Source organism: Rhinolophus hipposideros, assembly GCF_964194185.1.
Source record: "Rhinolophus hipposideros genome assembly, chromosome: 1".
Classification (NCBI taxonomy): Eukaryota; Metazoa; Chordata; class Mammalia; order Chiroptera; family Rhinolophidae; genus Rhinolophus; species Rhinolophus hipposideros.
In genome coordinates, this window is record NC_138047.1 from 93,798,563 (window position 1) to 93,812,403 (window position 13,841).

General features: G+C 45.4%; 1 protein-coding gene across 2 annotated transcripts in view; it reads left to right on the top strand.

Annotated features, from left to right (window-relative positions):
• The window catches only part of SEL1L3 (SEL1L family member 3), a 97,848-nt gene that overhangs the window by 4,308 nt on the left and 79,699 nt on the right, over nucleotides 1-13,841 (top strand). For both annotated transcript variants that reach the window (XM_081056469.1, XM_081056468.1), the window contains exon 2: nucleotides 8,511-9,084. In XM_081056469.1, the coding sequence (XP_080912595.1) occupies nucleotides 8,511-9,084 (574 nt within the window). The remainder of the gene's footprint in view (nucleotides 1-8,510; nucleotides 9,085-13,841) is intronic.

A 13,841-nucleotide genomic window follows, 5' to 3' on the forward strand; every position in this document is an offset into this window, starting at 1 on the left:
TTTCCTAAGCAATGGTGTGTGCCTCTTCTAGCACTTCTATTCCTGTTGATAAAAGTGTAGGAGCCATGAATTAGCTCAACAGAAGCAGCTGGAGGAAAGGTAGAAGGGAAGACATAAAGAACCCAGGTATTTCACGAAGAAGATGGATAGACTCAAGTAGAACATAAACACTCTAAAGTGGATTCAGTTATTGAATTGGCTCATCCCAGGTCCCCTGAGAAAGAACTGAGGGGCAGGGGGCTCATGGAGCATGTGAGGCATTGCTGAGGAAATTCTGATTTGGCAGCTCTTATTTGTCTCCCATCCTCACCTGAAAAAGAGCTGGGGAGGTGGCTCAGTGCGGCATGTGTGTTTGCGGGTAAAGTAACATCTACCCTCCTCAGACACAAGGCAGAGTGACCAGATAGAATTTTAGCTACTCCCTACCCCCTTTTAAGATCCGAGTGAGTAAAATCCTGAGACCCCCTCACCTGTAACCAGAAAGTGGTGAAGGTGTAGAGGTAAGCAGGTGAATTGAGGGGGCATCATTTTGGCTGTTTCTGGAAGGCAAGAGGCACACCATTGCTGACTTTGGAATTAGCAGATAGGGATTTGAATTTTGGTTCTGCTTTTTAGTAGTTGGTTGACGTTGGGCAAGTTACTCACCCTCTCTGAATCCATTTCATTTTCTCAGCTGGAATTCTGTGTCCCTCTGAGGGCTGTTGTGAGGATTAGGTTTGAAGGGAGAAGTTCAATGAAGCTCTTTGTAAGAGGACGAGGTTAGAATTTGAGTGGACAAGACTTACTACACCTGTCCCAGTGCCTGGCACACAGGAGGTACTCAGAGAAATCAAACCAAACCAATCAGTGGTTACCTTCATATGATTTGAGTTAGAAAGAAATAGCATATCAAATCATATCAAGTGGGGAGAGGATTCAAAACACTGGAGTATTTTATTGGTCATTATTATGATGGTTTGGGAAGGTGTACTGGGCGCCTGGGAAATATTTCCCGTGGCATATCTTGATTTTGAAGTTCATGCTGCCATCATTGCCCATTCTGCTTAATTGCATGCTTTGTTGACATAAACAGAATTTTTGCTTATTGCTAGTGAACAGAAATTGGAAAAGTAGGCCTTCTAAGCCAATGCAATTACCCTTTCGACCTATGCAAAGTTTGATCCAGCCAGTTTGGAGAGAAAGCCCTCATGAACCAAAGCTTCCGGAGGTGACCCATGGGTCAGAATGGGCAGGAGTGAGAAAAACAGTCAATTATTATTTGCGTATCAGACATACCCACATACAAATGTAAGTGTAAGTGAACTTCCCATAGTGAGACTTGAATGAGTGAAGATTTTCCAATCTCTTTGTCTCTCTCTTAAATAACAAGTGGATCATGTAGAGAAAAGAGCCAAGTTTTCTCAGCTCTTTAGAATAGGGAGGGTTATTTGAATAGTTTCTCCTTATTGATTTTGTTTAAAGGAATCAGATGCACTCATCCTGAAAGAAGTTTAGGCCGTATTGATAGATTTTTTTTTCCTCCTTCTAGAAGATGCATACATTCATCTGTTTCTCGATTCCCAGGCTGAGTTGAATGCATTTAGATCTCCTATTTTGGCTCCTTTATCATGAATACACATTAACCGACCCATTTCTTTCTTTTAAAAAAAAATTTCAATACATACACTATTACACAAAGACAAAAGAATCTGTGTTTTGTGACTGTGTGTGACACTGTCAAACTTGACTTTGATTAAGCTTACTTTTGGTAGAAACAGATGTTTGAGGGCTCCTGCGTCTTTCAGAACCCACTTCCATTGTGTGCAGAGCAGATCAGTAGCTCCCAAGGTGAAACGTCTACGTGGCTGCCTAAATGGCATAATTTGAGAGGCACAAAAATGTCCTCCTACACCCCAGATATCTTGCTTACAGCTGCAGTGCATTTCGTCTTTGCTTTTAAGGCATTATCTCCACCAGACTGGCATAGAAATGCAGATATGTGACATTACTGCAGTATTTTGTCATTACCACATTAACATGGATGAACTTACCAGATGAACAGGAATTAACGGGGGGTGGAAGGATAGGACATTACAAAAATGTACTTTGTATTTTTGGTGTGGAGAAATGGAGAAGTTCTAGAATGCAGGGCAGTTGTCTGAAAGGTTCAGAGGGACTGGATAGCTGGGAGGAGTCCACCCCCTGTGGGTAAGGTGGGTGCTGAAGTGCCACCTTCCCTGATCTCACAGTCCCTCACCTCAGCTCTGACCCCTAGGGGCCCAGGGCGATGCCAGAGGGAAAGGGCTCTTTGGAAGGAGGTTGATGAGGCTGGGTGGAAAACAGAGAAATGACGAGCCGCCCCCCCCCCCAAAAGAACTTGTGAATGTCAGGAAAGGGTAGTGGGGACTCACGGTTGGATCAAGTCCTTTGTTTTATAAGCTGGTTCCCTGGGATGGACCACTGAGACACCTGGCAGAAATACCCGTAAACAGTACTTTATTTCATCAAGAAATACTTACCAAATCCAACTGTGTGCCAAGCTCTATCTCAGAAGCCAGAGACATAACAATGAATAAGATGTGGACTCTGACCTCATAATTTCTAAACAAAGGAAAGTGGGGGTAATTTTTAGCTCATGTTAATGCAACCTGGCATGTGAAAATACCTATGAAGGTTGGACACGTGTCATGCCTGTAGCTGAAACTCTTCAAGTTAATTGCCTTGTTTTCCTGGTAGGAAACAGCTTCTAACCACACACATGACTTGAGCCAGGAAATCAGCTTCAGCTTAATCAATATTTAGAGTGTGATGTGTTGCTAATCGGTGTTGGTTTTGTGCAGAGGTAGCCACAACTCATGGTGTAGCAGCTGCCCACTGGATCTGCTCCAATGCACGAGATGTCAGGTTCCTACGTGGCATAGGTGCCCAAAAGACTGAAGAATGTAACTCTTTCTTGAGGAATTTAGACCATGCTCCTAAAACCACGTTGATTTTTGACATCCTCCTTGGGGCCTGCACACCCGTCACGTTAAGAAAACATTGCCCCATCACTGAAGTTGTTTTTCTCTTGTATCCTACCTGTCACTTATGCTTTTCCCACTTCTCGAATAATCTTTCCCAGCCCATGAAATTGATAAAGATGAACTGGATCTTTAAGCAAACATAATTAGTCGGGAGGGTCTGTAGGAGGAGCTAGGGCGTATGGAAGTTTTCATGTTTTACGTAATCATGAGAACCCTACACTCGAGAACCCTACAGGAAGAACTCGATGTATAACGAAGCTCTATGGTTCTAACTTCCTTTTCCCTTCTATAAATAGTACCTTCCATCTTGGCACACAGGCCAGAGTGCCTGTGGCTCACCGTGTCTCCACGCACTGTGTTGCAACCCTTTCTTTATGCTGAGTAAATCCTTTTTAGTGACAGAACACCTAGTCAGTAATGTTTTTCAGTCTACAAAATTATAACTTTTTGCCCAGCCCAGCTCCACTTTCTCATCTTCTTAGATCTTTCTTGAAAGAAACAATAGCAAAATGGCAATCCTACCACCAGGAAACCTTCGCAAAATAACAAATCAAGCCCCATCAACTACATGTGTATGAAATTAGGTCTAACTGGGTTACTCATCTCATTTCTCCTATATGATAATTTCTTGAAAAAAGCCTGTCTTTTGTCACTTTGCATTCTTCAGAACTTTATCTAGAATAAAAGTTTAATATTGAACAGTGGTGGACAAACCATGGCCCACAGGCCAATCCAGCCAGCCACCCTGATTTTGTAAAGTTGGACTGGACGACAGCTATGCTTATTCGCTCATGACTTGTTTGTGGCTACTCACTTGCAACCACAACAGAGGTGAATAGTTGCGATGGATGCCGAGGAGCCTAAAAACCTAAAATGTTTACTCTGTGGTCCCTTTTTACAGGAAAAGTCTGCTGACCGCAAATCTAGAATAGCGCCATCCAGTAGAAATATGATGTGAGCCACATATATAATTTCAAACTTTCTAGTAGTGACATCAAAAAAGTAAACCAGAACAACCGCGAAATTAATTTAGTAATATATTTTATCTAACTCACTGTATCCTATCACTTCATATAATCTGCATAAAAGCATTGAGATAGTTTACATCTCTTTTTAACACTGTCTTTGAAGTCCAGTGAATATTTTACACTTACAGCCCAACTCAGTTTGGACCAGCCACATTCTGCATGCGTCCTAGGACTTGTGGCTACTGGACTGGATAGTGTACGTCTAACACCCATAAACCTTGGATTTACTTTGACTGTGCTTTGAAGCAGGTGAAAATAAAATAATGTTCATATAAGTATATGGAGATTCCTTTTAAAACCGAATTTCAAGGGAAGACCCTGGAGAGGATAGGCAGTCAGGTGTCCTTACCCTTTTTCATTCTCATTTGTCACCACCGATCTCTGCAATGATGAGCTTGAGGTCTGGAACGTTACGGGTCGTCGAGCAAAACTGAAGCCACGCTCAGAACACTGCGCCTATTAACGTGGAAAAACGAAAAGTGGGCGGGTGCATTTTCAGTAACGAGATGTGGAATAATGAACGTGATTATTATTAACTGCACTCTGCAGTGAAACCTAGTGAAATCCAATAGTCTTTCCCCCAGTATTCTGTTTAAAAGAGGTTTTCCCTGGAGTTCCTGGCATCAGCAATAAAAATATGATAAAAAATAAATAAATAAAAGTGGAGAACTTGGCCTGGGTAGCTTTCTAAAGTATACTTTACAGGAAAAGAACAAGGAAGAGTTCTTAAGTCATTCTTTGAAAAAGAACGCAACCTGACATTTAATATACCACAGTACGCCCTGGACTCCGCTTCCTGTTGTCTCCCTAAGCAAACGTTTCCTTCCCGTGGAATGGAGTAAGGGAAGCGTTGGTGGCATGTAGAATGAGGAGTGCCAGCCACCCACTGACCGCTCTTCTGGTCCAGCTTCCATCAGCACCAGCTTCTCTGGCTTTGACTGAACTCTGTTATGGGCTTAACCAGCTTGATTTCCATTTTGAGAAGGGGGCCGCATCTTGGCGTATCGGCCAAATGAATACACCGCCGCTTGTGGACAAATGCTGGGTGTATATATTCATGTTAAAGCAGAATTCAGCCTGGAGTTCTCAGGCAGCCGTGAAATGGCAACTCTTTAGTCTTGCTGTTGAGTGTGCTGCTGGGTGGAGAATGTGGGAGTGGGAGTGCAAGTGAAGAAAAGGAGCCGGGCCTCTGGGCTTGCCCTTTGCTAAGCCACCAGCTGGGTGATGTCCCAGACCGCTGCTATTTCCTCATCCATAGCATGGGGTGGGCCAGCTCATCCACGTTAGCATTCTCTACTTCCAATTATAAGATTATTTTGTATTTGTTTTCCTCCCTGTAATTTGGAAGTGTAAATGAGAACATAAAACAAAACCTCTGCCTGTGGGGGTGGGCAGTTTGGACTGTACCCCTCTCTTTACATATTTCTTCCCACAAGTTTCCCAGGACTAATGAAAAGGAATGGCCAGGCCTTCTCCTAGTCTTTCTCCGTAATTTGAAGAAGCTGCATTTCTTATTTTCATTTTTTAGGACTGATGCTTCCATCCCCACCCCTATTTTGGGGGAATATTCATGTAGTACAAAATTCAAAAGGTAAATAGGGATAGCCAGTGCTGGTCTCTCTTACCCTGTCTCCTGATCACCTCATCCTTTTCCATGACAGCAACCAATACTATGTGTATTCAAGAAAATATGTATATATATTTTCCTTTTAAAAAAGCAAAACCCAAATGGTACTTCTGAACCTACTTTAAAAACAAAACAAACAAACAAACAAAAAACTCCCCCAAACTTTGAAGATCATGCCGTCACCTGCCCACGAAGACCTTCCTTGTTTCAATAACTGCGTAGTACTCTGAGCGGATGTACTGTAATTTATCTAACCAGCCCTCTTTTAACGGGCAGTTAGGTTTTCCATCTTTTGCTATTATAAACACTGCTGCAATAGAAAGCTGTACATAACATCATGTTTTACAGATTTGAGTATATTTGTAGGATAAAACCCCAGGAGAGGAATTGTTGGGCCAGAGGGTGGGCACATTTATACTTTTGATAGACACTGCCTGATTGGGGTCCACAGAGATCACTCCTACAGCCGTACATAAGAAGCCATGATTCCTTACATTCCGGCCAGTATGCTGTGTTATTGGGCTTTTTGATCTCTGTGACTCTACTAGATTAAAAATGGCATCTCAGTGTAGTGTCAATTTGCATTTCTCTTACTATGAGTGAGAATTTACTTATCCATGAGCTATGTCGTTTGTTCATTCTTCTTGATTGTCAGCTTTGTTTCTAGTTGACTGTCAGTGCTTTATAATGGAAACACCGTTCCCCTTTACAGACATCTTCATTGATTCTTTGCTGTCGATAGAATAAAAGCCCACATTCCCTGGGCAGGGATTCAGTGTCCTCCAGAGCCAGGCACCACCTTTCTTTTCAACTTCATATCCCCATGTCCTTTTGTGTGTATATCTCCCTTCTATTCTCTGGCCAAACCAAACTGCTTGCTGGTCCCCCAATACCTCTGCTTCTCTCTGCCTTCTTGTCCCTAGTTAAGCTGTTCATACCACACTCAGTGTTTTCTTTTGCCTTTCCACCTAAAGAACTTCTCTTCATCCTTCAAAGCCCAAATGTAATAATACCATTCCTTCCATAACATTTTTCCTAGATGCCCAGAATTACTGTCACCTGGGGCTGTGGTTCTTTAGGACTGGTTTACAGTTTGGAGCACTGGCCATCTTCAGCCTTGTGTCACTGCCACTTGGAAACATGATTCCTTGATACCCATCTTCCTGTCCTAGCCTCCTTGGGCTCTCCTACAGCCCTAAACCGGAAGTGAAGAAAGGGATCCCTATTTCTTCCTTCTTTGGAGAAGACCGCAGTGACCTTTTTCTTTAATGCTGTGGTAAAAATATTCCTAGCATAAAATCGGACCATTTTAACCATTCTGAGTATATCATTCAGTGACATTTAATACATTCACATTGTTGTGACACCCTCACCACCATCCATCTCCAGAACTCTTTTCATCTTGCAAAACTGAAACTCTGTGCCTGTTAAACAGTAACTCCTCTTTCTCTTCTTCCCCCAGCCCCTGGAAGCCACCATTCTACTTTCTGTCTCTATGAATCTGACTACTCTGGGACCTCATATAAGTGGAATCATACAGTATCTATTCTTTTGTGACAGGCTTATTTCACTTAGTATAATGTCCTCCAAGTTCATCCAATTGTAGCACATGTCAGAATTTCCCTCCCCCTTAAGGCTGAATCATGTTCCATTGTGGGTATATGCCACATTTTGCTTATCCGTGCAGCTATTGACAAACTTTGGGTTGTTTCCACCTTTTAGCTATTATGAATGATGCTACTGGACATATGGGTGTATGTCTATAAACATATCTCTTTGAGACCCTGCTTTCAACTTGTTTGGGTATACGAGTATACCCAGAAGTAGAATGCTGGGTCGTACGGTAATTAATTCTATGTTTAGTTTTGTGAGGAACCGCTGTCCTGTTTTCCACAGTGGCTGCACCATTTTACGTCCTCACCAGCAATGCACACGGTTTCTCTGCATCCTTTCCACACTTGTTATTTTTGGGTGTTTGTTTTTATCATGGCCATTCTAACGGGTGTGACGTGATCCAAAGTAACCTTTTTGTGATGGTGTGTTGGACGACTGACTCACAAAGTCTTATTTGGAAGAGCTCTCCCAGCACCCATACATCAGTGCCTCACGCTCCAAACATTGCTTTCATTTTATGACCAAACTTCCCAGATTTCTTCTGGAAGGACTGTCCACATTGAGAGGGCTTGGTCATTTAGAGAACTAGATAAACAGGGAGCTAAAATCTTTCTTGGCCCTTGTAGCACCATTCATGATGAAAGAATCAGCCAACACCGTCTGTGGTCCAAGCCCGCCTGTGTGTGCTTTGGAGCAATAGAAACTTCCGGCTGGTCCCTCCACCATGCATGCTCGTCCTGGCTCAGAACTCGTGGGGGGAAAGAGGCCAGCTTGACATCGCTGCTGTGGTCTCGCTCGGGTGCACCTTGAACTCTTCTCCCACTTTATGTTTGGCTGCACCTCTCCAGCATTTGAAGTCAGGACAATAGTTTGGAAATGTCTGAAGCTGGATTGTCTCTTTTCACTCTAAGCAGAGTCACTGTTATTGGATGTGTGATGAACTAGCTCCTCCATTTGGAAACCAACTCTGGAATGACTGCCATGGAGTTTGAAAGTCACATTTTGATCAGCAGATGCTACCGAGTCTGGGGAGAGAGTTTCATGTGGCCGGATCCTCATTGGTGTTTGTGTGTGTTGGTTTTCCTTTCATTGTTCAGTAATGGTTTCAGTATGTTTTATCTTCTGCATTTGTTGCTTCATGTAGATGGATATTTTTTTATCCCAGGAAAATCATGATTCACATATCTGTTAACACCATGATTTTTAAACTTTTTATATTTCTTTGTTTCTCCCTTTTAGAATTTTGTACCATCTTTGGGCAGGCAGACTTCCCTGACGACGTCGGTGATACCCAAAGCCGAGCAGAGCGTGGCTTATAAAGACTTTATTTATTTCACTGTCTTCGAAGGAAATGTTCGCAACATTTCTGAAGTCTCGGTTGAGTATTTATGCTCTCAGCCTTGTGTTGTGAATTTGGAAGCCGTTGTTTCATCTGATTTCAGAAGTAGCATTCCCGTGTACAAAAAAAGGTGGAAGAATGAGAAACACCTCCACACCAGCAGGACTCATCTAGTCCATGTAAAATTTCCTAGCATCATGGTTTACAGAGATGATTATTTCATCAGACACTCCATTTCCGTATCCGTGGTGGTACTGCGTGCCTGGATTACTCACAAACATAGTGGTGGTGGAGACATGAATGTTAAATTGGAGGAAAACTTGCTACACGCTGTAGCAAAGAATTATACTCTGCTGAAGACAGTGCCACCTTTTGAACGCCCTTTCAAAGACCATCAAGTGTGCCTGGAGTGGAACGTGGATTATATTTGGAGCCTTCGGGCAAACAAGATTCCCCAGTGTACCTTTGAAAATGGTAGGTCATTTGCCTTGCTAGGAACCTAATTCTCATTTCTTCAGATGGCCTGTATCATACAAGAATAGTGGGAGAAAACTCTTATGTTAGCCGTGGGGGAGACAAGGAGAATGGAGCCTGTAATTGTGGACTTCCGGGAGGAAAGAGGAAGTAAAAAGGTGAGAGAGGAGAAAGCAGGAGAGAATAGGACTGAAGATGAAAGTGCAAGAGGGACAAAGGGGCCATGGAAGGACCTTGACAGGTTTGTTTTGGATCTGCTTTAAGTTGGAAAGGAGCAGTAATGCCATAGAAACAAGGATTGGGAAAATCTTCCTCTCATCTCCCTTCAAAAATCCCTCCAGTGTCAATTTTAGTGCAACAGTGGCTTTTCAGCCAAGCAGACCTGGGTTCGGTCCTGGCTCTTCCACTTTCTGCCGGTGTAATTTTGGAGCTTCCAGAACCTCAGTTTTCTTATCTGTAAAATGGGGATAATAACAATCCCCTCAGAGCAGTGTTGTGAGCATCAAATGAGATATAATTTGCTTAGCACATAATCAGCATTCAGTAAAAAGTAGCCCTGAGGATGATAGAGTCCAAACTTTGTATCTGATCCTAAATCCACATGGTCACGGCCGTGGACAGATCCATACAGGAGTCACCTGTGTCTTTTTCAGCCTCCTTTAAGCACAGGGGTTGGAGCTCTCTGGCTATTTGCACTTAGAAGAAGGGGTCTGAAGCTCTCTCCATTGGTGCAAGGGGCGCCTAGCACTTGCTGAGTGCCTGCCAGCTCTTCTCTCTACCCTGCAATGGGGAGCCAATCTGGACATGCTCCCAGGTACGACCCGGGTCTGGTAGCATTTTCCAAAGTGTGGCCCTAGGACACACCGCAACAGAATCACCTGGGACTCTTGTTGCACATGCACATTCCCAGACCCCATCCATTACCTACTCAGGGCCAGCGCCCTGGAATCAGCATTTACACATCCGTGATGCTAATGCACCCTACAGCTTGAGAACCTCTAGCCCAGGCGCAGAGCTGGTGAGACTCGAGTTACTGTGGCCAGACCCCCCAGGCGGCTTGATGGGTGGAGGACATCCACGGGGCTGTGACAGCACACTCTGCCATGGGACATCGCTGACACCTCAGTTTTCAAGAGAACTGGTTTGGGACAAGGTGACTTAAGGATATGGCAAAAACAATGCCTGTGAGTATTTCCTGAGGCCATCCCAAAATAGCCCTGCATATAATGAAAACTTAACGGCCTGTGCAACCAAACATTGTAGCTATTTCAGAGACCACTTGCCGTAGATCCATCACATTTGGCATTAAAAAAAAAAAAATCACCTCTTTATTTTTAAATAATTACAGATTTGCAGCAAGTTGCAAACATGGTAGCAAGTTGTGTGTGTCCTTCCCTCAGCATGCCGACAGGCACATCTTCTATAACTGTAGAGTAGTACCCACGCCATGAAATTGATGTGGATCTCATACTGGGAACTAGACTACAGGCTTTATTCAGATCCCACCAGTTTTTACATGCACGTGTGTGTGTGTGTGTGTGTGTGTGTAATTCTATTCCATTATATCCTACAATTTGTTTTAATAACCTCGTTCTGTGTCTGGCTTATTCCACATTTGTGCGGCGCTTTAAATAAGAGATCTCCAGAAGCAGGCAAATTCCTTTCTGGTGTGTGTGTGCGTTGAGGGCGGGTGGTAATTAAATGTCTGGAATCGTCGAGCGGCATGCATTGGGATGATCCGTGTGCATCCCTCTTCCAGGCAGAACCCCATGCTAGCATCCGTCTGGAATGCCTTCCACGAGGGGACCTCATTTGTTAAGGAGAAGAAAGCATGGGGCGCACACGTAGCCACAGTTGTGCTTTGCTTTCAATTTTGTCAGGGCTTAATGATTCCATTTCATGTTTGGCAAATCACGTATTTCTCATTGAAGAATGACTGAATTGCAAGCTGGAAGTCTTCAAATGAAGTCCTTTATGAACTGACTGAGTTCTTAGGGCACCCGAACATACCCTTAAAAATGTGAAACCTCTTTTCTTCCTTTTGTTGTTCCTTCCCGTATTCACAGGGCTCAGGTGTTTCTCCTCACCTTCAGACCATTACTTTTGGGGTGAGAATCAATCTAATAACGAGCCTAGTGCACAGGAAAACCTTTTCTAAGAGTCAAAGTCACTGAGCATAGCGGGGAGCTCTGTGCACCCTCAAAACCAGCTCTGCTTACACGGCTGTGATGTGTTCATAGTAAAAGAGCGTCTGTGGCAGCCCTGTGGAAAGTGTCTATGACCTTTGTTCTTGCCATCAGCTGCGTGCTGGGAGGGACCAGGCCTCTGGCTTGTTCTTAGCAGGGACTTCTTTCTTCGGCTCTGGATGAACTAGAGTCAAGTCAGAACAACAAGATGGCATAGGGAGCAGTGAGGGCACCTTTCATGTCTGGTCACGGTCTGCAGCCAGCACTGGGGTGGGGTGTGGGGGAACATTTTCTGTGTCAAGTGCCTGGTGTTTTATGAGGGCTCTGCATCTGAACTGAAGCACTGCCTGACTTGCTTTCATTTCCTTTTTCCTTTATCAAAAGCGAGTGAGCCAAAGTCCCCATGCACGGTGTTCCATGAGAACGGCTGGCGTGTCCACGCACCAAAGGCTGAGGTTAGGCTCCTGACCTCACAGCGAGGGGTGTGTGTGTGTGTGTGTGTGTGTGTGTGTGTGTGTGTGTGCACAGCTTGTCTCCTTTGCCAGCATCCGTGCCAGGCCAGGTTGGGAGTCTGATTTTCAGTGGAGGTGCCGCAGACTTTTGTCCGTCCCTGTTGAGTAAACCTCTCCGAGTCAGAAGTGGGCATTCGCTCAGGACACGTGTGTGCCCGGGCTCAGCCATGTGGCATCTGGTGCACCTGTTCCTGTTGCATTCCAGGCATCTGGGGCAGAGGTGGCCAGGCACACCACGCCTGTGGCTCCACTGACTGTTGTTTGTTTCCCTGGGGGAGGGGACCAGGCCTTAGCTCTTGTCCCTCCGCAGTCACACGAGTGCCTGACTCATGCATGATCTCATCTAGAGAAAGGAATCAACCATCTGGGCTGGCAATGCTAGGTGCACTGGACTTCTCTTCCTATCACTTCCTATCGAGAGGGGTTAGCTTGGGCTGTTGCTTCCCTCATCAGACTGTATTGTACACTCACTTGCTTCCCACCATGTGCATTGCTGTCCTTATGGTCTAAGCCCCACCAGCGAGTCCCTGTCAGGACTCCAGCCACAGCCTGCAGATGGCCTCCCAGCTTTGCCCTCATTCCCCACACAGGAACCAGTGCAAGGATGTCACATCACCTCCTGCTGGTGGTTCCTCCCTTTGCAGTTACTGGTCAACCCACATCCCTTCCCGTGGCCTGTCCCTGTCTTCCTGGCCTCCTCTCCTGCCATGCTCCCCTTGCGCACCTGTTCCAGCCACGTAGGCCCGCTTGCTTCTCCTTGTACATACCAAGTTCATTCCCACTCTAGGACTTCTGCGTTACCGCTCCCTCCTCAGATCACCTACCTGGCCTGCGCCCTCACTCGGCTCAAATGTCACCTCGTCAGAGACTTCCCTGACCACCTTATCTAAGAGAACGGTCCCACCCCTGGCACCCCCACCACTGTCGTCATCACCTTTATTGTCCTTGTAGTTGTGTCGCCACTAGACATTGTAATGAACTGTATTTAATTGCTTTTTTGCTGTTTGAGTGTCTCCATTCGAGAACTCAAGCTCCATTAGGCCAGGAGGCCTGTTCTGTTTCGTTCCGACGCCTCGCTCAGTGCCTGCTGGTGGCAGGTGTGCGGTGCCTATTTGTGGACTGAGTGATGAGACTGTGTGATGAGTGCTCTTAGCCAAGGGGCAAGGACCTTTTTCTCTCCTAAGATTATGTGTGCCCATCACACTGTGATAGCACCCTCCCATTGCTGTGTTGCCACATTAGGGAGCGTGTGGGGGTAACGGGGCTGCTGTGTGCCTGCCCTGGGGATCGCATGCACACACCGCTGCTTCCCAGGGAGAGCCCCTTTGGGCTGCACTGGGTAAGGCTGTAGCCCCCATTCAGCCATCCTCGGTAACCACACTGGCACTCACCTTCGCCCTGGGGACCTGCCCTTGTAGTTTAAGTTGGCTTAGTCTGATGCCGCGCCCCTGTGCCTTGGCTGAAGCAGTGGTCCCTTTCAGCTGGGATAGCTGCTGTCCCTGACTGTCCACTCCCTACCAACACCTCCCCTGCAACTGCCACATGTCCTGTCTTCCTGGCAAAATCATTCCGATATTGCCATAGGCAGCTCAGATTTCCACCCTTTCCCCACTCGACCCCAGAAGCTTTTTTCTTTTCTGTTCTGTTTTTGATCCCCACAATCAGAAATGAACTCTCTACCCGGTAGCCTCCCCGAGCCCACTGTTGTTATCCACCACCCTGTGTGATGTGTGTCAGGTTCTAGTCAATTAACCAAAGACTGATTGAGCGCCTACTATGTACCAATTTCTTTACTAAGTCTGGAGGTTTGAAGATGCAGGCACCATCTGTCCCTGTCTTTGGGTCCCCGTCTAAGGGAAACGCAGCTACCAGTAGGAACAGCTGCTTTCCATTACTGATCGCTCACTGTGTGCCAGGCCCGGTGCTGAGTTCTTTAGGTGAGTACCTAACTTAGATCTGCCCAGTATACTACTGTCATATCTACAGAGGAGGAAACTGACTCAGAGAGGTGGAGTGACTTCTCTGAGGTCACACAGCTATTCATGAGGGAGCTAGGATT